This window comes from Zosterops lateralis (assembly GCF_965231275.1).
Source record: "Zosterops lateralis genome assembly, chromosome: 17".
Classification (NCBI taxonomy): Eukaryota; Metazoa; Chordata; class Aves; order Passeriformes; family Zosteropidae; genus Zosterops; species Zosterops lateralis.
This window is the reverse complement of record NC_139777.1, coordinates 10515041-10542157: the sequence shown is the minus strand read 5'-3', so window position 1 is coordinate 10542157 and position 27117 is coordinate 10515041. Positions and strand designations below refer to the sequence as shown.

At 55.4% G+C, this 27117-nt stretch overlaps 1 protein-coding gene across 1 annotated transcript in view; it reads right to left on the bottom strand.

Moving 5' to 3' along the window:
* The window catches only part of KSR2 (kinase suppressor of ras 2), a gene marked incomplete at both ends in the record, with an annotated part of 75364 nt that overhangs the window by 26373 nt on the left and 21874 nt on the right, over positions 1-27117 (bottom strand). Inside the window, 8 exons of the mRNA XM_083874100.1 lie at positions 565-631; positions 874-915; positions 3994-4162; positions 6273-6391; positions 7789-7856; positions 10229-10312; positions 10897-10966; positions 19207-19388. Of these exons, the coding sequence (XP_083730226.1) occupies positions 565-631; positions 874-915; positions 3994-4162; positions 6273-6391; positions 7789-7856; positions 10229-10312; positions 10897-10966; positions 19207-19388 (801 nt within the window). The remainder of the gene's footprint in view (positions 1-564; positions 632-873; positions 916-3993; positions 4163-6272; positions 6392-7788; positions 7857-10228; positions 10313-10896; positions 10967-19206; positions 19389-27117) is intronic.

The following is a 27117-nucleotide window of genomic DNA, read 5'->3' as shown; positions in this document are numbered from 1 at the left end:
TTGCTCCACTGGATCCCCAGTGGAATTTGGAGAGTGTGGATGAGCCAGGCACAACCTGGGGCCAGACCTGATCCCTTAAACCCCTGGCTTGTGAAATCCTTGAGAAATGGCCTTTAGAGAAAGGATCAGGAAGGACACAGCAGTGGGATGTCGCTGCTGGAGCAGCACAGGCACCAGGACATCAAGGAATGATGGATTTGGGCTCAACTTGCTGGGCAGGGGTGGTTCTGATACTGACCAGATGCTGCTTTGCCCAACTTTCAGCCCAAAGTTCATTGGGCTTGAAAATATTGGAAGTGGCAAAGGTATCCTGGTTACCTGCTTTTAATTTAATTATAATTTGATTAATTCCTTGGGCTTTTTGGACTGAAATCCATTTTTTTTTTTTCTAGCAGTGAAGAGCTGTGGGTTATAAATTAACCCCCTGCCCCCCTTCTCAACCTTCCAGAGCTCTGGGGTCTCACCAGGGCCCCCTGAGCCCCCAAGGGCAGGGGAGCACCCGTGGGTGCCTGGAGGATTTGGGGTGCAGAGGGAAGGGGATGGGAAGGGGGAGGTGACACTCACATGGGGTTGGAGGTGACAGGGTGCAGGACGACCTGCGGGGCTCGGGTCGGCGTCTCAGGCACCACATCTGGGAACAAGGGAGAGGAGTCAGAGCCCTCCAAGGGAATGAAACCCCACCCTTCACCCCCAGGTCCAGTTCAGTGACACCCGAGCAGGGCTGGGTGTCACTTTAGGGCCACCCAACCCTGCAGCATCAATAGGCTTTGAGGAGAAATCCCACCCCGGCACAAATCCAGGGGTTTGGATCCATGCACCCATCCCCATCAGGAGAAATCCCACCATCCCTGGAAAACTCCCAGAGAGACTCACCTGGGAAAATAAACTGCTGCTTGTACTTGTAGTAATGGGAGGCTGGAAAAGAGGAAAAAAAGGTTCAACATTGACCTGTGGAGCTGGGAAAGCTCCAATCTGTGCCCAGTTCTTCACCAGCAAACCTCAACCCCAGTGGTGTGAACCCCTCCTGTGTGATCCAACCTCTCCCACTTCCACATCCCCCCATAAGGAATATTCCATATTCCAAACCGGCACATAGGATGCCCAGGTCAAAAATTTAAGACCTTTCCTGGATTACAACTAGATTTTTCCCCCCCACATCACTCTCCTGCACCATTTGGAGAGTGCTGATGTCATCCATGGAGTCATTGTTGGGGTTTGGACAGCAGTTCACCAGTGGGGTCTGAGTGCTGGCCCTCAAATGGAATTTGGGAACCTCTTGGCATCATGGAGACTTTGCCAAGTGATGGGTTTGGAACTGCTGCCCATTTGGGCCACATTCCACCCTCTTTCCCCTTGCTCTGTAGCCATGTCCTTCCTGGAAGGAATCCCGGGAGCCACAATGCAAAGCCAGAGCTGGGAGAGGCTCCGGGTGTTGGGAACATCCACTGGCTCCCATCTCCAGCCCAGGATTGATCTGACCCCACGGGCAGGCAGGTCATGGGTGTGAAGAACTCAGAGATGCTGAGGCCGCCAGAGGTTGGCACCAGCTCAGAAGTCACCTCCTTATCTGCAAGACCCCAAGGGTCACCCCTCAGCTTCCCCTGTCCAGCTTGGAGACCCCAGAGTCTGACCCCAGCCCTGCAGCAGGACCTGAGCCAACATCAAAGGAGCCTGGAAGGTAATTCCAGCAGGAGAAGGTCACAGTGTCACAATTTCCAAGCTCAAATCTAATCCCTGAGATGATCACCTCGATGGGATAAACCACAGAAAACTTCCTGGCTGGGAAGATGAAAGCAGGGTCAGTCCTGCTTTGGATCCCACTCTGCTCCTCACAGGAATAAAACAGGGAGAAAACACCCCCCAGAGCTGCCGGGGTCTGATCCTGCCCTGCTCCATCCCTGCCGGCCAGGAATGTGTTCCAGGTCCCCAAAAAGGGGGTGAAATCTGTGGTTTCTGCTTTAAACCACAAAAAATAATGTCCCAAAAGTCCCCAGAGGGAGGTGTCTGCCCCAGAAGTGACCCGTGATGGGGTCACCAAAGGCTGGATCCCCCAGAGCCAGGCAGGGCCCAGGGCTGGCCCAGCAGCTGGGTTGGGATGCTGAGACACCGGGATATTTGGGCTCTGGAAGAACTCCTTGCACTGGGTCACACCAGCATGGATCCCACACAGCATCCTCACGGATCTTGGAGGCTCCAGGGTTGTGCCTGGTGAAATCCTGACCCTATGGATGGGTCACACCATCCCTGGAAGTGCCCAGGGCTTTCTCCCAGCTCCTCTGCTGTCTTCCTCATGCCATTCCAGGATCCTGCCTGAATCCCAGGCGCTCTAAATGGCTTCCCTTGTCTCCAGGCACACAAGGACACGATGGGTGGTTGATTGCTGGGGGGTTTTCCCAGATTTTGGAAGTGTTTGTTGTTGTGGTGATGGATTCTGCCAGGCAACCTCCTCCTCCTCTCTGGCTGAAGGCTTGTCAGGACGGAAGCACCACAGTGGAGCACAAAGGTTCTGCCTGGTTCCTCTGGAGAAGCCATCCTGATCTTCCTTCTGACTCCACCAGTTCATTAATCCTGGGATTTTGGGGGTGCAGGAGAGACCCCCAACCTTCCAGCTGCTCCAGCAAAGAGGTCATGGATCCAGCAGGGCCTCCAGGAGTGCTTCAGCACCCCAGAGATCCCCTCTCCCCTCACCAGCTGTTTTTTGGGAGTGGATGGACACACTTCCAGGAGTGATGCTGAGCCTTTCCCTCCCAGACAGGACCTTTCCTGGAGCAGCAGGACATCCCGAGGGAAAGCTGGGACAGGCTTTGATACATCCTCAGCCCAGGAGGAGCTTCTTTGGGCTGTCTTCCATAACTTCTGTGTCCTGCAGCCACCACAACCTCCCTGCCTCTCCCACCATCCCTGAAGAGACGGAGCAGATGGATCCCAGGTCCAGATTCCATGGGACAAGCCACATCAGACAACCCCAGAGTCACCACACCCCACATCTGCCATCCTGTTGGGGGCCCAGCACCCCAAAAATATGGTGGGGTAACCTCAATTTGCCCTCACAGAGGGATCAGCCCCTGGTTTCCATTTGCACCTGAGGTGAAATGTCATGGAAAATCCATTCCTGGAAAGGTTTTATAGCCTCAAGAGCAGCAGGAGTTGGGCTGGCTGCAGCCTTGGGGGATTCCAAGACTGGATCAAGCCTTGAGCTTTGACCCTTCTTCATTCAGGAGGTTTGGTCAGAGACCCCCAACCTGAATTATCCTAAACTCATCTTCTCTCGTGATTTCTGATGGAACCCTGGAGGCTGAAAATTTCAGGCTTTCTGTGTTAAAAGGTGCTGACCCTCAGACAAGCACCACATTTGACCTGAGCCCATGGAACAGGCTCCCAAAATTGAGTGATGGCACTGGGGTTGTGGATGTGTAGTTTGAACAGTATTGTGTGATCTCACAGGGTGAAAAACTTAGATTTAAGATTTTAGTGTTTAGTGATATATATGGAGCAAGATGGAAGATTTTGGGTGTTGTCTAAGTCCTTCTTCTTCACCTTCTTCCTCCTTCCTCATGGGTTTGGGTGGTTTTCTGTAATTGGGTGAAAAGGGTCCACACTGTGGGCCTTGGGCAGTCATTATTGGGTCAGAAATATCAATAATGTGGGTGTCACTTTGTTAATGGGTGATTAGTGCTTAAATAACCTTGGAAAGAGTCAGAGGTGCTCCATTTTACCTTCATTTTCTACCTTGCTAGTTAGAGCTCACGGCTGGTGAGTCTGTAAATAGATAAGAAATAATAAACACCCAAGTCTGGACTCAAAACCTACGTGTTATCCATCCTGACCTTGGCAAGGTAAAAAAGAAGCCGGAACCATCACAATTCCTTCTCCACCTTCTCCCCATCCCATTTAAATCCAGGAAGGGAATCAGCTGGAACTGCTCCCCATCCCAGGGACACCCCAGGACACGAGTCCCTCTCAGGGGACAGGAGGGGACAGGGGTGGCAGTACCTGGCAGGTTGAACTGTTTCTGCTGCCGGGGGCACTGTGGGGACGGGTGCAGGGGGGACGGGGGGGTGGCGCTGGGCGGCAGCGGCGGGGCCGGCGAGGACGGCGTGGACGACGTGGTGGACGAGGGGTTGCTGCTGGAGTCTGGCTGGTAGGGCACCGGGATGTGGTCCTGAGGGACACGGGCAGGAGGGAAAACACAGGAGCCGGTCAGAGCAGCGCCACGGGGTCAGTGCCACACCGAGGGACAAAGGACCCCGGGTGACAAGTGACAGCTGTGCCATCCCACCCGCCTCTTCCACAAGTCCTAGACAACAACACCCAGAGCTTTTCCCAAAGCTGTTTGCACTCCCTGAGGCCATTTCCCACCATGAACTGGCTCCTTTCCCACCCTCACCCCTGGCTGAGGGTTCTGCAGATCTCCTGGCTCTGCACAGCCACGGCCACCAAGGACAGACCTGGGGCCACCAGCCTGGGGACAACAAGGCCCTGGAAGTTCCTGCTGAGCTCCTTGGAGCCAAACCCCAGGGCCTTGCAGGGAACACAGGGATCTGGAAGGAGCAGCTGATGCATCCTAAGATATTCCTCACCATTCCTTGACTCTTCCCAGTCAAGGCCAGTGATTTTGGGATGGGTGGGAAGGGATCATGAGAGCCAACAGGCAGGAAAACCTGCTTGGATATCTTGGATCCAAAAAGGAAAATCGAGGACAGAATTTCCCCCCTTGCTGCCCAACTTGGAGCCACTGAGCAGGGTCTGAGCAGTGCTGAGCGCTCCCATCCCCACAGAATTTCCCTCCAAGGTTAAAAAATCCGCACAAGCTTTCCCCTGCAGGTAATTTTGTCCTAATTAATTAATTCTTAGATGAGCTGGGCTTTCCAGGAAACCCATATTGGTCATCATTCCATGCTCAATAATCTTGGCCAGGTGAATTCTTTTTTAAGCAACCAATGAAGGTCACAACAATGAGGGGGGTTGGAATTAGACAGGGGGTTTCATGAGAATTCCATGGAATTAGAGGAATTTAAGGTCTCTTCCAACCCAGACCATTCCATGATTGCATTCAGGATACCCTTTAAAAAATGCTTTTAGAAATAGCAAAGTAAGAAGGGGTCCCTGCTGAAATAAGGATATTTATAGAGGGAATTTCAACCTGAATGAGAGTGCTCGTGACAAAAGCACCACCCCAAAACAACAAAACCAGAGCAGATCCCTACACCAAGAAATTCCTAAAAAGATGTCGGATTAAAATCAGCATCTCCAGCAGCATCTTGGAACCCAGACTTTTCCCAGAGCCAGAAGATGCTGAGGGCTGGAGGAGCTCAGCCAGGCTTTGGGAATTCAGGGTTCTGTTGATCCATTCCCCACCACATCAGTGATATCCCTCTTTTTGAGAGCTTCCAGCCTGCCAACCCCTCACCCTGCCCTTCCTCCAAGGAATTTTCCACTGGAGGCCAAAAAGCTTTAAATTCCATCAGAACCAAGCCTGTGATGGGTTTATTGTATCAAGGCAGAGCAGGAGTGAGCCAGGTGCTCTGCCAGGTCTGGCTTGAGCAGCTCCGCCAGGGATAATCAAATTCCAGGCTTGTTTTATTTGCAGCAATAAATTTGTTATTTATTGAAGTCTCGCAGGGAGCAGAGACCTCAAACCACCCCAAATTCAGCTCAGACCTGGAGACTGAGAGGCCACAATGGAGCAGGACTGGGACAGCAGGGGCCAGGCTGTGCTGGAAGTGCTGATCCCATTTCATTTTTAAAAGAAATAACTCCATTGGATACATGTCCAGGGAAGGGAACAGAGCTGGGGAAGGGGCTGCAGCCCCAGGAGAGGCTGAAGGAGCTGGGAAAGGGGCTGAGCCTGGAGAAAAGGAGGCTCAGGGAGGACCTTGTGGCTCTGCACAACTCCCTGACAGGAGGGGACAGCCGGGGGGGTCGGGCTCTGCTCCCAGGGAACAGGGACAGGAGGAGAGGGAACGGCCTCAGGCTGGGCCAGGGGAGGCTCAGGTTGGATATTGAGAAAATTTCTTATGGAAAGAGCTGTCCAGTTCTGGCACAGCTGCCCAGGGCAGGGCTGGAGTCATTTATCAGCCCTGTAGATGTGGCACTTGGGGACAAGGGGCAGTGGTGGCCTTGGCAGTGCTGGGGGAACAATCAAACCAAATTTTCCTAAAAGATCTTTCCCAGCCTGAAGAATTCCACGATTCCCTGCAAAGCTGTGGATATTTGGGTGCGGGGGGCCCTGTCCCTGTGACAGGTGGGGACACGGGGGGCTCGGGGCTCACCTTGTTGAGTTTGTTGGTTTTGGGGAGCGTTTGGCTGACGTGCAGGTCCGAGTACCGCGGCGGCTTCCGCAGGGGGTTGTTGATGTCGCAGGGCACCGACTCTGTCCGGACTAACCTCGCTGGATTGAGAGGGGAGAGAGGGAAAAGGGGATGGAGAGGAGGGGAAGAGAGAGGGAAGGACATGAAAGCTCAGCCGGGGTCACCCTGTGCTCGCACACCGCTCTCCAAAGCGATTCCCCAGCACTTCCAGCCTGGGGTGGCAGCTGAACCTCGGGATCCTCCTGCACCCCGGGCACAGCCAACCCCCCCCGGGGTGTGAGGCAGCAATTGGGGGGTCCAGCAGCTGCCACGGCCCCTCTGTGAGCCGGGGCTCGGCCAGCACAGTCCTGTTCCTTGCTGGAGGTTTTTTGGGGGGTGAAGGGAAGGAGCCGGCTCAGAACGCTCCCAGCAGGGAGATGTTTTTGGGGAAAAGCCAGCCTGAAGATTGGAGGGGCTCAGGAATGGTTTGACTCCAAGATAATGGATTTAAGAGCTGGGTTTGGGTTTTTTTGGGGGGTGGGGAGGTATTTCAGTGATGCTGAGGCCACCCCAAAGCCATGCTGCTCCTAAAACACACAGCGGGCAGCTCCGGCTCTAAATCCCAATTCCTGCCCATCCCCGGAGCCCGAGTGTCCCGGGACGCTGCCGTTCCTGCCTCCCGAGCAGGGTTTGCAGCAGCCCCGAGCCTGACGGGGGGGTCTTCAACCCCTTCCACCCAAATCTGCTGCAAGCGAGGGCGTGGGGTGGGGGGAGGCTGTGAAACTGCCCCCTCTGAGCTGCCACCAGCACAATCCTTTCCCCGGGATCAAACCGAGGAGCGGGTTTGGGGGTGGGGATATTTAACACAAAGGAACAGCTTTAAGAGCTCAAAATTCAAGGCAAGAGCGATTGGAAGCGTTTCCCTCAGGCAGTCGCCGTCCTCTGGCCAGCGAGGGAGCCAAAATCTGGAAGAAAAGAGGTGGGAAGCGCCGCCCCGCCGTCCTGCTGCAAAGTTCTGCCTGTTCTCTCTGTGCATGTCAGGCCGGGCTCTCCCGCAGGAGAGCGGGATAAGGCGGCTCCAAAAAAAGCACCACGAGCATCCGCAGGGCACGGCCGCGTCCCCGGCGAGGGGACCCCGCATGCACCGGGACCTTCGGGGTCCCGCAATCCGCCCTGAGCTCTCGACAGAAGCAAAAGGCCAAAACCTGGTTGGACTTACCCCGTGCGGTGGGGAATCTGAAAAGAAAAGGAGGCAGGGGGAGGGTGGGTGGAAGTGGTTTGCAATGCAAATCTGCCTCGCCCCGACCGGCTCGTCTCCCTACAAGCGGAAAAAACGGTGGGTAACATTTCCCCGGAGAGCCCAAGCGGTTCGGGAGCCTCCGTCCCGCCGGGGACCCCGCCTGGGCCCGGCTCCCGAATCGCCCGGGGGGGCTGTTGAGAGTTTTCCCCTGATGCCTGCAGCATCCCCGGAGCGCGGGGGGAGCGGGGGGAGCCTCACCTCCGCGGTGGATGATCAGCAGGTGACACGGCGGCGCCTCTTTGGTGCATTTGTTGTGGCACTTGAGCCTGGGGGGCACAGAGAGAGAGGAGTGAGACGGGAACGGCCGTGGATGGAGAGTTTATGGAGTGACGGGATCAGGGGGGATTTTTTCCCGCTGCCGGAGGGCTGGATGGGATTTGGGGAAGGGATTGTTCCCTGGGAGGGAGGTTGAAGCTGTGGCTGCCCCTGAATCCCTGGAAGTGTCCCAGGCCAGGCGGGACAGGCTTGGAGCAGGCTGGGATAGCGGGAGGTGTGGCACTGGATGGGCTTTAAGGTCCCTTCTCATCCAGGCTGTTCTGGGTTCCATGATGGAGCTCAGGGCCGTTTCCCCCTTTCCCCCTTGGCAAAGTGACTGGACACAGGGCTTTGGTTGCTCACTGGGGCCGAGGGAACCCTCCAGGCTCCCCGCCTCCCATCATTCCCCAGCAGCAGCTCAGGGATGAGGAACAGCACGGGATGGACATCCTGGAGAATGGGGAAGGGCTGACGGCAGCACACAGGGGCTGCCTGGGAAACACACCCATCCCAGTGGAGCAGCACAGAAATTCCCAAACCGGGGGGCTCTGCCCAGCTGCCCCTTTCTCTCCCAGCTGGGGGGGACCAGGCTTGAGGACACCCCAAATTGTCACTTCTGCAATAAAAGGAGCAGAGTCCTGCACTGGGGGAAGGGTTTATTGGAAGGTGGGACAGGAGGAGCTTTAAGGTCCCTTCCAGCCCCAACCATTCCACGAGTCCATGAAATCCCCATTCCCTCCATCCTGCTGCTGGGTGTTTAATTACATTCAGGAGCAGCAGAGGGGGAGGAAGTGGCTGCCCTGGTCCCCGATGTGCCCCTGTCATTCTGCTCTCCTCTCCTGGCTTTATTAAGGACATTTAACCAAAATAAAGAGAGGAGTTACAGCCTCTGGATATTCCGCAGAGTTTTTCCCTGTTTGTGGAGGCAGGGCAGGAGTCTGGAGGGCTTCACCCCCGGGTGATGCATATAGGCATGGGCAGACTCCCAAACCCTTCCCATTCCTCCTTAATTAAGGCTGGAAACGCATCCCCAGCTCACGCTCTGCCAGGCCGGCAGAAAGCCATGGGGGAGAAGGGAAAAACGAGGAAAGGATTTATCAAAACAAGGGGAAATGATGGAAAAAAAAAAAAAAAAAAAAAAAAAAAGGAACGGCAGCTTCAAGTCAATGAGCTGGGTAATGAAAATTCAGGAGCTGCCCGTGTTAGCTTTTATTACAAAGCTGTTCCTAGAGGGAAAGGCAGGAATTAATTCGGTATTTGAGGCTTGGGGGGTTTGGGGTCCGGTTGTTTGTTTTACCTGTTGGTTCCCCTCTGCTTTCTGGGGAAAGCAGTGCCGGGGCAAGGCTGGGAAAAAATCTAAATGCCTTGTGTTCACTCCCAGTTTTGGACTGAAATGGATTTGTTCTTTTCCGTAGGATTACAGGGAGCAGGATTTGCACAGCCAGAGCCACAGCATCCCTGATCCCGGTCAGGAGCAGGCACAACATCCCTCCTCCAGCACGGGAAAACCTCAATTCCTCGAGTGGGGAATCACCCCTTTAAAATCCCTGTATTTGATAACATCCCTTCCAGACAAGCCCCAGCAGCTGTGGAGTAACCGAGCTCTTCTCGGCAGGTTTAAATCCCAATTTACCAACTCATCAGCCCTTAATCAGCGGCAGCAGCGATCGGTACCGCTCCGCTGCCCGCAGACAATCACAATTCCCGGCTGCACCCCCAGGAAAGGCAATCCTGGCTCCAGCAGCAGCTTCCCCGAGTGCCGGAGGCTGCACGGGTCAGCCCCAGGCTGGGATGTGGGGACTGAGAGCAGCTGAAGCAGCCCCAGCCTCTGCCCCGCTGTTTTCCCGGTCCTGCCCCGTTTTATCCCTTCTCCTTTGCACCACGGATTGACCGATTTGGGGTGAGTTGGCTCTTCAGGGCCTGCCAGGACACAGAGGTGCCCAAACCTTGGCAGAAATAGAGGCTACAGCCCCAAAGTGTGGGCAAAACCCACCCGATGCCCAGAGCTGTCCCCGCCTGCTCCAGCACATCCGGCCCCCGTGTCCTGCAGGGAATTCCGCAGGGAATCTCCATAGCGTGGGGCTCTAAACCAGGCTCAGGGATCTGTCAGGATCTGACTCAGAGCTCTGCAGCGAGCAGAGCCGGGCTCTGGCAGGCACATCCTCCCCGAGGAGCCTGATCCCATCCCAGACACAGCCCCAGCCCCGCTTTGGGGTGTTATTCACCCCATCCCACAGCTCATTAAAGCTTCCTGGGAGGATGAGCTGGCCAGGGCCTGGCTGGTCTCTCCATGCCCAAATCCCTGCTCGGCTCCCCCAGGAAAACCCCATTATCCCTCACAAGTCTAAGGGGTGACACCGACAGCCCTGGCACGGCGCCGTACTTGCAGTTTTTGCATTTTAAGCCGAACAACATTCCCTTCCCGCAGACGGTGCAGGTCTGAGACATCCAGTACTTGGTGGAAAACCTGTGGAGAGAAACACAGAGAGAGTGGCCAGGGAGAGCTGAAGCCTCACTCATCTCCCTGCTTTATCCTCTCTCTGCTGCCCTCAAACTCTGCTGCAGCTGTTGAGGAATGTTTCCAGGGGTGCCAAAACACAACCCCGAGCCTTCCTTTGGTTCTGGGAGCTTGTTCCAAAGGGAATCCAATCCCAACTCCCTGTGATTCCCCAGCTTTGCCCACCCCAAAACCCCTCCCTGCCCTGGGGACCAACGTTTCCAGCCCCTTGGGAAGCAGATTCCCATCAAACAGCAGCACTCTTCCCAGTGCTTTTCCCTCCTCAGCGAGATATGGAAGGGTTATAATCCAGAGATGGGGAATTTGCTGAAGGCTGGCAAGGTCACAGATAATACACAGCATTTATTGATAGCGACTCGAGCCTTATCTAAACCAGATCTGAACTGAAATGGAATTGAAATGGGCCTGGAGGACAGCGTGGGAGAGAGGGGGAACGTCCCCAATCTCCGTGTCCTGGAGCAGAGATGGGGAGGGAGATGCCTCCTCCCCCATCCCCCATCCCCCAGCCTGGCCCGGCAGCAGGGGGGGCCTACCTGTGTTTTATGGAGTTTCCTAAATCCCGACGAGGGATCTGCGGGGACCAGCGAGGCACTGACAGCGTATCTGCAGGGAGAGACAGGACAACCAGCGCTGGGAACGACAGCAAGAGCTGGGATTGGAGTCTTTTGGGAAGGGGAGCAAAGGATGTGCACAAAAAATGGGATTTTCCTGGGAAAAATTGGGTTATTTCCCCCTGGAATGCCTCACTGAGTTCTCTGCCTGGGCTTTGTGGGTCTGTGGGAACTGGGGTCTCTTGTCTCAGATATCATCACCCTGTTTGGACCAGGAAGGGGAGAGGGTACATCCATCCATGTGCAGGCAGAGTGGGATCGCAAAACTTTTGGAATCACATCACAATGTCCAAACAGGAAAGGGAAGATAAAGCTGGAACAGCCTCATCGTCAGTTTATAATAAGATATCAACAGCATGAGGTGGCAGCTGAGGAAGAGCTGAGTGCCAGCCACTCCAGAGGTGATTCCATCCATATTCCAAGGGAAGAACAGAGTTAAAAGCAGTCTTGGGGCATCCTTCCAAGGGAAAAGTGGGGTGAGGGATAAGGAAAAAGAAGAAAAGGGAAAAAGAGGGAAGTTCCCTGGCACCACTGGAGCAGGAAGGTAACCAGGAGCGTGGCCATGCTTGGATTCCACATCCTCCTTCAGCCTCAGCAAGGATGGAAAAGCTCCTCAGCCTCAGCAAGGATGGAAAAGCTCCTCCTCCTGCTCCTCCTGGCCCCGGGAAAGCTGCTGGCCCGCAGGATGCCCAGCCCCGGGAGCGGATCTGTGCCAGGATCCAAAGGCTGGATGGATTTTCACTCGGGGATTTGAGAGGTTTCCCGGGCACCAGCGGCGGTTCCCGGCTGTTTGCTCAGAGTGCCGGCAAATCCCTGGCTAAACAGGCGCTGGATATTATCCCTGGGAGCGGGGAGAGCCGCTGTTTGCTTTAATATCCCATTTTATTATAGCGGCGGGCACGGGGCTCTAATTGCACTCGCCGGCTGAAGGTTACATTTACATCCTGCTCCCCGGGTTAGAAATCCTGGGAGCATCCCAAGCTGGGCCTGCTCCAGCACCTCCCACCAGCAGCAGCTCTGGATCCTTCTCTTCTTCTGGTCATTGCACAGGCACAGGCAGCAATTGAGATGTCAGAATCATGGAATGGGTTGGGATGGAAGGGACATTAAAATCATCTCATTCCCATGGGCAGGGACACCTCCCACTGTCCCAGGTTGATCCAAGCCCCAGTGTCCAACCTGGTCTTGGCAATTCCAGGGATCCAGGGGCAGCCACAGCTGCTCTGGGCCTCCCCACCCTCCCAGGGAACAATTCCTTCCCAATATCCCATCCAGCCCTGCCCTGTGGCAGTGTGAACCCATTCCCCGTGTCCTGGCTTTATCCACACGTGTAAAAAGTCACTCTCCCTAATTTTTATAAGCTCCCTTCAAAGCCAAGGAGGGGAATTCCTGTCCCCAGCACCACGGGGCCAATATCTTTTGTATTTTCTCACCAGCCTTTGTGACAGCTCACCCTGGGCTGCTGGACCAGCACCCCCCACTACCTCCACACCCACACCCTCGCTGGGGTGGGAATTCGGTCCACAAATCCCGGAGGTGACACTGCCGAGTGACCCCTCTATGCTCAGCCCGGAGCCTCCCTGAGCATCATCCTCCCCCCATTAAACCCCGTTACAGAGCTGAGTTTCCATCATCATCCGCCCTCCAACGCCGCTCCCCGAAGAACCAAACACCCGGGCCAGAGCAGCTCCTCTCCCGGAATTAAATTACAACCTCCACGTTATCAGGCACAATTTATTCCCACAAACTTTCGGCTGGCCTCAATTAAATCCTGCCAGCCCGGCGAGGGGGAGAGGGGATGGAGGCACCGCCGGCTGCTGAGCCTTTTAATTACTTTCTAAACGCGCCCGCTGCAAAGACGTACTGAAGTGTAGCGGGGATTTTGACCTCGTAACATAAATGAGCCCGACGTGACTCACAGCTAATTACCTTCATTAGCGGCAGCGAGGCGCGGAGGGCCGCGGGTTTAACAATAGAGCCGCTGTTGGCGGGAGGGGAAAGCGGCGGAGCGGGGCAGGAGGGCAGGGAAAGGCACCGGGGACCAGCCCCAGGGCTTGGGGGGCTCTGCAGTTAATTGGGGACCCTCCCCTTTCCCGGGTTCCCACCCGGAGGAAAAGCTGGTGCTGGCGGTGTTAACCCAGGGGGAGGTGGAGGTGCAGCGGCCTCGCCCCCAGCGCAGGAGGGATATTCTCACTGAAACCCCCCAAATTGCCACAATTAGCGTTAATTACAGGGCGGAAAAACCCCCACGAGCGCGTCTTGTTTCGGGGTGGGAGGGTCAGGCTTTGTCCTGGGGAGATGGAGAAGGGGCAGCGGGATCGGCTGCCTCTCCCCCATCCTGTCTCTCTCTCCCTGGAGCTGCTCTCGTTGTCTCCCCACCTCCGCTGCCCCCATGCCAGCCATCACCTAAACCTTTACCACCGGCACCCTCCTGCCTGCCTCCAAAATCCAAACTCTCCCGGCCAAAATTCCCCTCCATAACTCCCCCCCGGCCCCTCTCCCGCTCCGAGCCGACATTTCACTGGGCACAAGTGGAATTTCTCAGGGTGGTACCCACTGGGTGAACTCCTCCGGTCAGCCACCCCATTCCTGACCCCCGAGGGGTTCCCAAAAGCCAAACCCCATTCCCGGTGGCAGCAGAGCGGCGGTGCCAGGGAATGCCGCCCTCCTTCCAACCCCTCCGTGTTTTCCTCCCCCTCTCAGCAAAGGTCAGGGCTGGTGCTCCGCGCGGCACAGCTCATCCCAAAATCAACAGCCGCGCTTGATGGGATCAGCTGTGCCGGGGGAGCGCCGGGAAAGGGGGAAACCAGGCGGGCGAGGGGTGACAGCCACCTCCGGCGTGTCCCTGACAGGCGACAGGCAGAGGAGCGCTGCCAGCCGCTCCCCGGGGTGACAGGCAGCTGTGACAGCCGCCGCCGCTCCGGAGTGACACCCGCGCGCCCCGGAGGTGACGGGACGGCGGCGCTGCCGTGGCCGTGACGCCTCCTCTGCCCTCGCTGCCATCCCGGTGAGTTCCGGCTGTTTCCCGGCTGGGGTGCCTGGGCGTGTCCCGCATGGAGAAAAGCACCTGGAGCTTCCCAGTTCGTTATTTTTGGGGTTCCCACCATCCTGGGGTGGGCGGTGATGCCCTCAGAGAGCCCCAAACCCTCACCGAGGACACCTGGAGCACCTTCCAGGGGTGGCAGCAGTGCTGAACCACACGGATGGGGACTGGGGATGGTGTTTTGTCACTATTGCCCCTTCCTCATCTCCTGGGCCTGCCTGCATGGCAGGGAATTGGCGGGAGCACGTTATCCATCACTGAGATAGCCTGACAAACAAACCCTCCTTCCCCTCCTGCAGCAAACAGACGTCCACCTTAGGAATGGGATGGGTAAAATCGATGGAAGAGGATTGGTGAGAATCCTGGGATGAGTCACTGCAAAGCCAAGAAATGGCCAGGAGACTTTGCACTCATCCCAGACATCCCAGGCTGTCCCCAAAATGCTCCCAAAGTGGGGGAGTCCCATGGAGACTCCAGGTGGAGCCTCTTCCCAGCAGAGTTCAATGGCAAAAGAGATCCAGGATCAGGAATATCCCCACCAGCAGGCAAAAATCCCAGTCCAGAGACAAATGACAATATTCATGGAATGGTTTGGATGGGAAAGAATCTTGAAGATGATCTTGTTCCACCCCCTGCCATGGGCAGGGTCACTTCCCACTATCCCAGGCTGCTCCAAGCCCCATCCAGCCTGGCCTTGGGCACTGCCAGGGATCCAGGGGCAGCCACAGCTGCTCTGGGCACCCTGTGCCAGCTCCAGTGACAGAGTCCCAATGTCTCAGCCTGTGGCAGTCCCAGGGACACTGTCCCAGTGTCTCCCCACCATCCTGAGTTTATCTCCCGCATGGTCCCAGCTGGGAGCCCAGCACCCCAGGGAGATGCTCTGCACCAAAGTCCCTTCATGAGACACCTCAGGCCTTGTTCCTGCTGCTTTTTAGGCCAAAATAGGATGGGAGAGATCCCAGAGCAGCTGCTCCAGCAGCCTTCCCTCCCCAGGGCATAAATCCATGCAGGAGTCAAGCTACAAAGGCAGTGACCAGCTCTTTCCATTAGTGCACGCGGGATTTGATCCAGTGGGAAGTGTCCCTGTCCATGCAGGGGGTTGAATGGGATGGTCTTCAAGGTCCCTTCCAACCCTGTGGATCACAGCCAGGTCCAGTGGGTGGAAGGAGGATCCAGGATGGATCCAGGAGGATGAAACCAAACCCGAGGCAGAGCAGAGAGGAGCATCCCTCCAGTAAGGAAAGAGTCCCTTTCTAATCCAGGCAGTTCCCCTTTCCAGTGTGACAATCCCGTTTATCCAGCTCAAATGTCACGTTCAGCTGGCTTAAAGTCTCACATTGGGATTTTCCCCACCAATTCCCAGCCTTGCAGGCTCAATTAGGCTTATCCAGACAAAGCCGTGCCCTCCGACTCTGCTGCTGGGGTGGGAAACCCTCCGGAGCCTGGCTGCCAGCTGTGGCCAGATGTGGCTGCTGGGAGCCGCCAGCTGTGCTGCCAACACAGCTGGGGAGTGCTCCTGCCATGGTTCAGGGAGGAGACAACCACCAGTGGTCCCCAGGAAAGGAGGATCCCTTTGGGAATCCCCCCCTGGAGGTGGCTGGGGCTGGGACAGCATTAGAAAGAAATGTCCTCACACAAAGCCAGCACTGGGAATGGGACAGCCACAGAGAGGGGGCACTGGCTGCTTCCCCATGTCACCTTCAACACCACTGTCATGTCCTTGGGTCCAGCCTGGTGCTTCCCAGCAGAAGAGCTGGATTTAGGGCTATGGGACTCCCTTGTGACCCGCTGGACATTGTCCTGGATCCCTGTCACCAAACCTGCCCGAGGTCAGCCCTTCAGGGGCTCCTTCACAGATGGTTCAGGAGCTCTGGTGGCACCTCAGCTCTTGTCACTTGGCCATCCCTGGCTGGGATCCTGCTCACACCCAACACCATAACCTGCAAATTCCTTGCTCACAAAGCCAAGAGGAAAGGCAGGACCAGGATTCAGGAGAATCTCCAGGGACACGGCCAGAGCAGCACAGTGGCTGTGATGGAGTTGTCACACAGGACTGGGCAGGGAGGGGACACCTCTGGGGATTAAACCAGTTGTTCTACAGCTTCCTTCTGAGGGGCAGCTCAGGTCTCTGCTCCCTGGGGCAGTGAAAGGGAACGGCTGGAGCTGTGTCAGGGGGGTTTAGGTGGAGATCAGGAAAGGCTCTTCCCCCAGAGGGTGCTGGCACTGCCCAGGCTCCCCAGGGAATGGGCACGGCCCCGAGGCTGCCAGAGCTCCAGGAGCCTTTGGACAGCACTGCCAGGGGTGCCCAGGGTGGGATTGTTGGGGGGTCTGGGCAGGGCCAGGTGTTGGGAAAGATGGGACAGGAAGGACTTATGAATATGACTGCATGATAAAAAACACTGCAGATACAAAACCTGAGTGAAATAGGAATGAAAGCCAGTTTCGAGATGTGTGCATGGCAGGCAGGAAGATGGTGATTAAGCTGACAAAAGGACAAGAATGTTGCCTTTCCACCTTGGCAAAAGACATCCAGGAACAAATGCATAAGAAAGAAGTTTATAGAGAGTAAAATGACACGGTAATGCAGTCGTTCTTATAGGCTGCATGCAAAGTTTGTAGGTTTTGTATCTCACGCCGGTTGGTCAATGTGAATTAGAATATTCAACAGAAAAAAGGATATATTGTATTGTAACAAGAGGATCGCTCTCTTGCCCTCTTGGCCTCTCCTCAGCCCTCTTGTCCACTCTTGTCCCCTCTTCCCTGCTCTTGTCTTGTCCTCTCCTCCCCGCTCTTGTCCACTCATCTCCTCTCCTCTCTCTCACCTCCCTTGCTCCTGCTTTCTCCCCACGCTTTCCCCCTGCTCCTGCCCCATTTTTACCCCATAGCTCTCTTTATCTCTCTCCCCCATTCTCTCTTTAGGGCTTTGCTCCAGCCCAGGCTGGTGGCTGGGAGCAGAGCCCATTTTACCCACGACCCTTGTAATAATAAAGCCACGTGTTTCTAGAACATCTCAGCTCTGCAGAGTTCCTTGTCCCTGCCATCCACAGAGAAAAATCCCTACAGACAGGGGCTGGGCCGGATGATCCCTGTGGATCAACTCAGGATATTCCATGATCCTGTGATTCCCCCAGCCAGATTTGTGCTGCCAAGGAAGAAGCTCCTCGTGCAGCTCCCTCCAGCCCTCAGTGAAAATGCATTCCCTTCAGGACAAAGGGATGTTAAAAATCAGAGGGAAGCATCCAAACCCACTCCTGACCCGGGCCAGGGATGACTCAGATGGGAATGTGCTCCTGCCAGGAACAGCAAGGCTGTGGAAAAGAAATCATGGAGAGACAGCCAAGGAGGGTCAGGGCCTCCCCTCACCCATCTCCAGATGTCAACAACAACAATTTTTGTGTTTCCGTGCTTAGGGAAGTAATTCCACAGCAATCCAGAGCATCTGGGTGCTGCTGTGCTGCTCCCACAGGAGGAAAAGGGAAGAGGGGTTTTTAGAAAAGCCCATAGGGATGGGATATTGTGGAGAGCTCGGCTGTTGAACCACCACAAGGATGGGGACAGGGAATTCTGCAGGGCTTGGAGCAACCTGCTCCAGTGGGAGGTGTCCCTGCCCATGGAAGTGAATGAGCTTCAAGCTCCTTTCCAGCCCAAATCATTCCATGGTTCTGCTCCCTACAAACAAACGTCTGCCCTGCTTGGTGTAACTCCCACACGGATGTTGATCCTGCAAGGACCAAACAGCTCCTGATGCGAAACCTCCCAGCAAGGATCAACCAGCTGGGGAAACCCAGCTCCCATCCAGCTCGGAAAACATTCCCAGCAGTCAGGGAAGGCAGAGGGAAATGAGAGGAGACACCTCTCCAGCAGCGTTAGTCACTTGCCAGCCCATCACTTCCCATCGCATCCTGCTCCGGCGGTGCCACCTTCCATCAGGATGTCACAGCACGGGATGTAATCCCACACTGAGGCGTGAGGAGAACTAATCCAAGGAGACACGCCTGGGGGTGGCTGGGAATGGGGTTTGGGCTGTGCTTTCTGCTCTGTTGGTTGGGCTGCCAGTGGAGCACAGACAATTCCATGTGGGAAACAACAAGGCAAAAATCCCCCTCGCTCCAGGCAAACCCAGGGTCGGGTATTGGATATCTCTGGGATTGTCTGCCTGCAGAGCTCCTGCCAGGTCCCACTGCCCCCAAAGCCAAAGGGAGAGGAGAAAAAGGGCAGCAGGATTGGCAGGATGAGCCCTCAGTGATCCCAAACTGCAGGGGAAGGGAAGGGAAGGGAAGGGAAGGGAAGGGAAGGGAAGGGAAGGGAAGGGAAGGGAAGGGAAGGGAAGGGAAGGGAAGAGGAGTTGGCTGTAAACCCTTCTTCAGCCAAGAGCTGAGCAGGAGGAATGAGTGGAAGACTCCAAAACAAGCCAGAAAGACATTTCCAGAAAGGAAACAAGGGAAAAATCCAGGAAAGGGAGGGTGACAGAAACTCGGATTGGATGTGGAGTTGGAGGAAGTTTTAGCTGAGGAACAAGAGGCAAGGGGACCTCGACTTGGCTGGGAATCACTCCCAGCAGCTGCCACTTGTTTCCAGGGAAGTTCTTCGCGGGCCAAGAGCCACACCTGGCTTGGAAAAGCTTCAATCCCTGTGGAATTAATCCCAGCACTGGTCTGGGACCAGGAAATGAGGCTCAGGCTGTTCCTCCCAGACCTGGGTGAGCTCACGGAGCCAACCCCACCCAGTGGGTGCCAGCACCAGCATCTCCTGGGAGAGGACAAACCCCCATCAGGTGGGACCAGGGCTGGCTGCTGGGATCAGCTCCACAGGGTTTGCACCAGGACTGGCTTCCCAAAACTCCACATCAGCTCCAAATCCAGCAAGCAGGAGAGGTTTAAACACAGAGGTGAAACCACAGCTGAGTTTACAAAGCAACACTCAGAAAAGTCACTTTTAGGTGAAGTGACACCAATCCAGACAGCACAGAAACCCTGTGGCTTTCCTGAAAACCAGAAACAATCAAGTTTTTGTGGTTCCCTTTGCCCAGAAGCACCCACAGATCTCCAAACACCAGCGTGAGGCAGCTCCACAAGGGCTGGGCTCATTCCACAACCAACATCCTCCAGACCACCTACTCCAAAACTCCCCAGTCCCACCCTCTGCTTGGCATCTCCCACCCCTTGGCAGAGGGATCTGAAGGGACTTACTTGCTGAGAAGGTGGTGTCGGTGTGGACGGGCGGGGTGGAGGGCAGGAAGGGCGGGTACCCCACGAAGAAGGAGCGCAGGGAGCGCTCGGAGAGGAGAGGGGAGCGCTGGGCCGGGATGTTCTCACAGCTCCCCACGCTGTTGTGGATCTTGAGGTTCAGGGGCTTATTCTTCTTCTTGACTCTGGGTGGAAAAAGAGGGAAAAGGAGGGAAGAGTGAAGGGAGTTGGGGATGGGCTGGTGGCACCCATGGGATGGGGGTAATGCTGCATCATGTCCCATGCAAACATTAATCCCACTTCCCTGTGAGAATTCCCAATCCCACCCCACCATCGAACAAAGGCAATCTTCATTCAGGAACATTCCTTAAGGAACATTCCATTTCCATTAAGGAACATTCCAGAGCTTTTCCTCTTGAGAACCTGGGCGAGAAAAATCATTTGTTCCAAAAGCTTGTGAGCCTTGCTGGCCTTGTCAAATGCCCTAAATGATCACATTTAATGTCACTACATCAAATATAGGACCCGAGCAAGGGTGGACTGCAGTGGAGAATGTGAGAGACCCCAACAGATTCCCAGGAATCAGCTTGTCAAGGCACAGGACTGTGGTGTGGACAACCCAAACACCGGGAGAAATTCCTCAGAAATGAAACTCTGCAGAGCAGGGGGGAGGTCTCCCACCTCTCCCTCCTCAGCCCAATTTTCCACACTGGGACAAGTCCCAGCCATCGTTCTGTTGGCTCAGATGATCCCAAAGCTGCAGCAGACCAGAAGGATTTGGGATGCAGGATCTTGGCAGCACAGAGCCACTCCCACTTCGGCTGCTGGGGAGTGAGGAGGAGAGAGACAGCCCTGGGAAAGGCAGCCCAGCCCTCTGGAGATCTGGAGCATTTGGGACAGAGATCCTTTGGGAACATCCTGGCAGTGCAACAGCTCCTAGTGATCAAGGACTCCTGGAATGGTCCATCCATAATCCATGCATGCCAATGGAATACTGAGTCCAACTCTGTGTCCCAGCACAGGAGAGACCTGGAGCTGCTGGAGCCAGTCCAGAGGAGGCCACAGAGATGTTCCCAGGGCTGGAGCCCCTCTGCTCTGGAGCCAGGCTGGGAGAGCTGGGGGTGCTCACCTGGAGAACAGAAGGCTCCAGGGAGAGCTCAGAGCCCCTGCCAGGGCCTAAAGGGGCTCCAGGAGAGCTGGAGAGGGACTGGGGACAAGGGCTGGAGGGACAGGACACAGGGAATGGCTTCCCACTGCCAGAGGGCAGGGCTGGATGGGATATTGGGAAGGAATTGTTGGAGTTCAGGAGCTGAACATCTCCCACCACTCCCAGCGGTGCCTGGGGGCATCTGGCCCTGCCAGGCAATAGGAAATGGCCTCTTTAATGAAGAAAATTAAACCATCCTCTAATAAGTTAATTATTTCCTCACACAGGAAAGCTGCTGCTGTGTTTAGGGTGGCTGCAAGGACCTCATTGGGTGTGCTGGGCTTGGGATGGGGTGGATCATTCCAGGCTGGTCCAGCTCTCCTGGCCTGGAACTGCCTGGGATCAGCCCCACAGCTGATGGTCATGGAATCATGGAATGGGTTGGGTGGGAAGGGACATCAGAGCTCATTAAAGACATGGGCAGTGACACCTCCCACTGTCCCAGGCTGCTCCAAACCCCATCCAGCCTGACCTTGGGCACTGCCAGGGATCCAGGGGCAGCCACAGCTGCTCTGGGCACCCTGTGCCAGGGCCTGCCCACCCTGCCAGGGAACAATTCCTTCTCCATATCCCATCCAGCCCTGCCTGGTGGCCTCAAATCCAGTCCATCCCCTCCACTGCTGCTGTTCAATCCTTACCCAACCGCAGGGTCTCCACCAGTGCTGCTCCCCTGGCATGGCCCCAGCTCCCCTGAGCTCAACCCCGGCCCAAAGCCCTTCCTGAAAGGCAGTGATTAAGCACTAATCTCGTTTTTTTTTCCACCCATAAATCAGTTCCAGACCAAATATTTACAGCGAGCATCATTTCCTCGCCAAGCAGGGCTGCTGACAGCTCTCATTATTAGGAAGGATGAGTGATTTTGGACAGAGAGATATTTTTTTTCTCTCTCTCTGTTTCTTCAGGAGAAGAAAAAATAATAAAGAATAATAAACACCAGGATCCACACTGGGTGACTGGGCTGGCTGCCTGTTTGCTCATGATCCCTATCCTGAGGGAAGGGGAGCAAGATCTGAAACCTGGAGAGGAACAGGAGCATCCTCATCCATAGAATGAGCACAGGGGGCTGACAGGGACAGGGGATCCTGTCTCCTGGTGTGGGGACAAGGAGTGCCTGAGGGACATGGAGAAAACCAAGCCCTGTCTGGAGCTGCTTGGGTAAAAAAGGGTCAAAAACCATCCTTGGGGCAGGGGTGGAGGGTGAGGGCAGTCATGGGCACCTCGTAAAGGACTTGCTGCCATGAGGGGTCATCCCTCCATCCATCATCCATCCATCCATCCATCCATCCATCCATCCATCCATCCCTCCATCATCCATCCATCCATCCATCCATCCATCCATCCATCCCTCCATCCATCCATCCATTATCCATCCATCCAACCCTCCATCCCTCCATCCATCCATCCATCCATCCCTCCCTCCATCCATCCATCCCTCCATCCATCCATCCATCCATCCATCCATCCATCCATCCCTCCATCCATCCATCCATCCATCCATCCATCCATCCATTATCCATCCATCCAACCCTCCATCCCTCCATCCATCCATCCATCCATCCATCCATCCATCCCTCCCTCCATCCATCCATCCATCCATCCATCATCCCTCCATCCATCATCCATCCATCCATCCATCCCTCCATCCATCCATCCATCCATCCATCCATCCATCCCTCCATCCCTCCATCCATTCTCTCACATGAGATGATCTTCCAGGTTCTTCCCAACCCAAACCACTCCATCATTCCACAGATAACAACAGGACAGGGAGAAATGGTTTTAAGCTAAAAGAGAAGAGATTGAGATGGGATATTGGTGAGGAATTCCTCCCTGGGAGGGTGGGCAGGCTCTGGCACAGGGTGCCCAGAGCAGCTGTGGCTGCCCCTGGATCCCTGGCAGTGCCCAAGGCAAACATCTCCATCTTCCCTCATTTCTGCAAAGTAGGGGAAAACATGCTGGAAATGCATCCTGGTCCTCCCAGCCTGAATTCCCCATCCCTGGGCAGGAGGAACCCCAATCCCTGTGCCAGGCTCCCAATTCTGCAAGGGCAGCAGAGGCAAAAAAGGGGATTAAAAAACCCAAACTAAGCCAAGCTAAACCAAACCAAAAACCAAAAAACCCAAAAACCAAACCAAAACAAAAACCCCAAGGGAAAACATCAGCCTGATTTAAATTTTCCATAGAGATAAGGCCCAACTGCTTCAGCGCAGGGAGAGCCCGAGGGGCCGTTCAGGTGGATTTGGGTGGTGCTGATCCCTCCCGAGCCTCGGGAAGGATTATTTCCCTCCAGTCACAGCTGGACAATTCCCAAAATGAGTCTCCAGGCGAGGGAGGAGTGGGGAGCTGGTTATGGAGCAAATATTTCTTATTTTGGCTCCAAAGGGTTTTGATGGGGTGGAGAGGACCACACCTTGGAGCGCCCCCAAAATCTGGGGGAAACCCACATCACCTTCCAGGAATGGCAGTAAAATGCCACTATGGGAACAAGGGCGCCTTTCCTGCCAGATTTGGAGCAGATCCCGAAATCAGGATTCATCCCCACCTGTTTGGTTTTGGGGTTTTTTTGCCACTCTCCACTGTTGTCCCACCCTCGTCCCTGCTCCAGGAGGCTCCAAAAAAAGCCGGGTATTTCCGGGATTCTGCCCCTCGCTGCAGGTCCCAGGCTCCCCAGCAGCACAGCGGGACCAGCCCCTGTTCCACGCAGCCTTTGGCTTCCCAAACCTTTCCCAAAATCCCCATCTCAGCCCTTGGCACACGGTGGGCCCAGGCCAGCACCCCCAGCGCCCTCCTCTCCTTCACCTCTCACCATCCCCTCTGCAGAATTCCTCATTTCCCTCCTTTACCCCGCGCATCCCTCGGTGGGCAGAGCCCAAACCGACCCCCCAGGGCAGAGCTCGTGGAGCATCGGGGCCAATTCCTGCCTCGGGATGCTCGGGAAAATCACTGCCGGGAGCGATTCCTTCTCGGGCAGGTGAATGCCAACGATCAGAGCCGTCATTTCACGCAGGAATTTGCTAAAAATATAATGATGGATTAAAAAAAAAAAAAATAGAAAATTAAAAAGGAGGAAAAAAAAAAATAAAAAGAAAAAGCGGAGCGAGTTTGAAGCGTTTAATGCAAATCCCTTTAGGTGTCAATCCCGCCTGAGCGGCTCATCCCCGCCTGCTCGGTGCGATCAGTCAAACGCTCGTCACCGGCTCGGGGGGAAAACAAACACGGGCTTTCAACAGGCGCCGCAAAACAGGAGCAGACACCGGGACAAAGGGCCCGTCAGTCCTTTCCGGAGCCGGCGGGGAGCGCGGGCAGTGACAGCCGTGCGGGGAGGATGGGGATATTGCAGGGTTCCCACTGGAAGGCGCCCGGGGAGGACGCGGTTTGGCCCTGCTGGGATGTCCCGGGGTGAGCTGGTGGCTGGAAGGGCGGGGTGTGCTGGGAGAAGCTGGATGGGCACAGTGGGGTCCGTGTGTTACACGGAGCAAAAATCCAGTGTCCACAGGGCTGTGATGCTCCTGGAATACAGCTCATCCCAAAGGGGACACCCCAACCATCCCCCAGCCCCTGGCAGTGCTGATCCTCCGCCCCCAACTCTTATAAAAACCCTGGAAATTGAGTAAGTAACAACCTGCTCTGCGGGCATTTGTTGTCACTTCCATTACAAAAAAATTAAAACGGATTTAATTTAAAATTGAAGCACCAGGCAGGAGCTGCCCCTGCAGCCGCCGGAGCCAGGTGATGTTTTATTCACCACTCTGCTCCTCGCCAGCACACACCAATTTCCACACAAGCGTTGCTCTTAAAGGAAGGGAAATAGAGTGGGAGAAAAAAAAAATAAAATAAAACATCCTCTGATCGGTTTTTCAGCTGCAGAGGATTAAAGATCGCTGCTGCCTGGCCCGGAGCTCATGGCCCCGGCCAGGATTGTGCCCTGAAGATTTATGGCTTTTGGAGTGGCTTAATTGCACAATATTCCCGATTAAATCAGAGCAAGGAGCCGGTGAAGCTCTGCCCCCGTCCAGCAGCAGCTCCTGGAATGGCAGAGAAAGGAAGAAACTCCTCAGATTCACTCAGGTATTTCTTCATGCAAGAAGGATTCAATTGGAAAGGAGAGTGAAGATCATTTTATCCCGACCCTGCCACAGGCAGGAACATCTCCCACTATCCCAGAGTGCCCCAGCCTGGCCTTGGACACCTCCAATGATCCAGGGGCAGCCACAGCTGCTCTGGGCACCCTGTGCCAGGGCCTGCCCACCCTCCCAGGGAACAATTCCTGCCCAATCTCCCATCCAGCCCTGCCCTCTGGCACTGGGAAGCCATTCCCTGTGTCCTGGCACTCCTTGCCTTTACCAAAGCTCCTCTCCAGAACTTCCACCACTTCTCCCTTCCTTTCCCACACTGGCACACAGGTGGCAAAATCCGACCTTTTTCTTCAAGGATTCCCAAATAAACCCTTAAAAAACCCACCCTGGCTGAGGACCCTGAGCATTCCCAAACATTATTGGGGAGTTGGGATCAAAACCAGCACAGCTGGAGCTGTCTCAGGCACCAGGTCACATCTGACACTCAGCTCCTGTGCCCAGTTCCATCCCACATCCCAAATCCCTGTGCACCAAGGATGGCACCAGCTTCTTAAGGATTTTCAGGATTCAAGGCAGATTTTTTGAACCTGCCTGAAGAGCTGAAATTCCTTCGATCTCCACCCAAACCTGACCAAGCTCCACACAATGCTGGGGTTGATAAACAGAAACAAACACAGAATATCCTCCAGATGTTCCATTTATCCCCCTCATTCCCATAAAGAGGCAACAAAATCTCCCTCCCCCGGCCAGAGGAAAACCAGCTCCTTCATATCAAAGCTTCAGCAGTTAAATATTTATCCAAGTGCCTGTCCCCACTTCCCTGGATGCCTGAATTTCCAGGCTCGAGTCTGACTGATCTATTATTCTCTTTTCCGAGCACAAAGTGGAACTTTTTTATTACAGCTGCAAATTAGAAAGCTGGAAATTCATTGAAGGGAGTTGGAGCCAAACAGGTTTTCCCCCCCCCCCTCCTCCTCCTCCTCCTGGGATTCCAGAGGGGGCTGCAGGAACAGCACTGGGAGCAGACACGGGTGGGAAGGAGCTGGAAGAGGTAATTGCAGGATCCTGGAGATGGGGCTGTTTCTCATTAAGCCCCTTCTGTTTCCTTGGTTGCCACTGTTACGTTTTGTTGAGGGCCACACCAGGGCAGGGAGGGTGAGCTGGGGCCAGCCAGGGCTGCTGGGGCTGAGTCTCCTTCAGGTGGAGAAGCTTCCACAGGGATTGGGCTCCCAGGGCACCCTGAGGGGGTTTCCCCATCCCCAGATAACCTCAGCCGGGTGGGGCAGATCCACCACCAAAGTGGACACTCATGGAACAGGTAGGGAAGGGACCTTAAAGCTCATCCCATTCCAGGTGGAAGGGACATTTCTCACTGTCCCAGGCTGCTCCAAGCCCCAGTGTCCAGCCTGGCCTTGGGCACTGCCAGGGATCCAGGGGCAGCCACAGCTGCTCTGGGCACCCTGTGCCAGGGCCTGCCCACCCTGCCAGGGAACAATTCCTGCCCAATATCCCATCCAGCCCTGCCCCCTGGCACTGGGAAGCCATTCCCTGTGTCCTGTCCCTCCATCCCTTGTCCCCAGTCCCTCTCCAGCTCTCCTGGAGCCCCTTTAGGCCCTGCCAGGGGCTCTGAGCTCTCCCTGGAGCCTTCTGTTCTCCAGGTGAGCACCCCCAGCTCTCCCAGCCTGGCTCCAGCCCTGGGAACATCTCTGTGGCCTCCTCTGGACTCTGAAGAACACTCCCTGCTTTTGGTTTTCACCCCATTATTGCCAAGGAATCCCCTGGAGCACTTGGCCAGCCCAGCACCTGCTTGTGCCACCCCGGGGGGTGAGGGGTGGGATGGCAGGAGAGTGGGGAGAAGCTCCCACCAACCCCTTGAACTGCAGAGACGTGACCAGGGGAGCTGCTCCCTGACTTCCCTGCGCAGCTCCAGCTGGAAGACAGAGCTGGGAAGAGCTCAGGCTCTGCCAGGACCAGCAGTGGTCAATCCCTCCCCTGGCCACCACCCCAGACCTGCCCTGTCCGTGCCCCTTGTCCCACCTGGGCAGCCCGGGGGGAGCACTGCAGGCACCAGGAATGCTGTGCCACCTCTCCCAGGATGTTAATCCTTATCTAAATTCATCCTCACGCCTGTCTGGCTTTGAAAGGAGCATCAACTCCTCATTAAAGGACACGGTGAGAAGTTTCTCCTTTGAGCACAGTAAAGCTCCAGCGCCTCTGGATGGAATAGCAGGGCCGTAATTAACATTAATGACACTCCTAAGGAGCGCCACAGCCCAGAGCAGTGGGATAATTCCAGCACGGAGCCAGGTTGGTACGGGGGCCACTCATCACTGTCACCTCACGGTGTGCAAACCATCCTTTGAGGGAGCTGGACACGTTCCAGGAGCTGTGCACAGCTCCACAGCCCTGGCTCACCGGCAGCAGCAGTGAGATTAATCAGGGGGATGATTTGGAAGCACAGGGAGAGATGCTGCTCGTTTTGCTCTCCAAATTTTGCTCTCCAAATTCCCGCACTTCCACACTCTCCCCCTGGCAGAAGTTCCAGGCTGGGGCTCTGTGTTCAGGATAAATAACACAGCATGGAGATCAGGGAATCGCAGGATCCTTTAGGTTGGAAAAGACCTTTGAAAT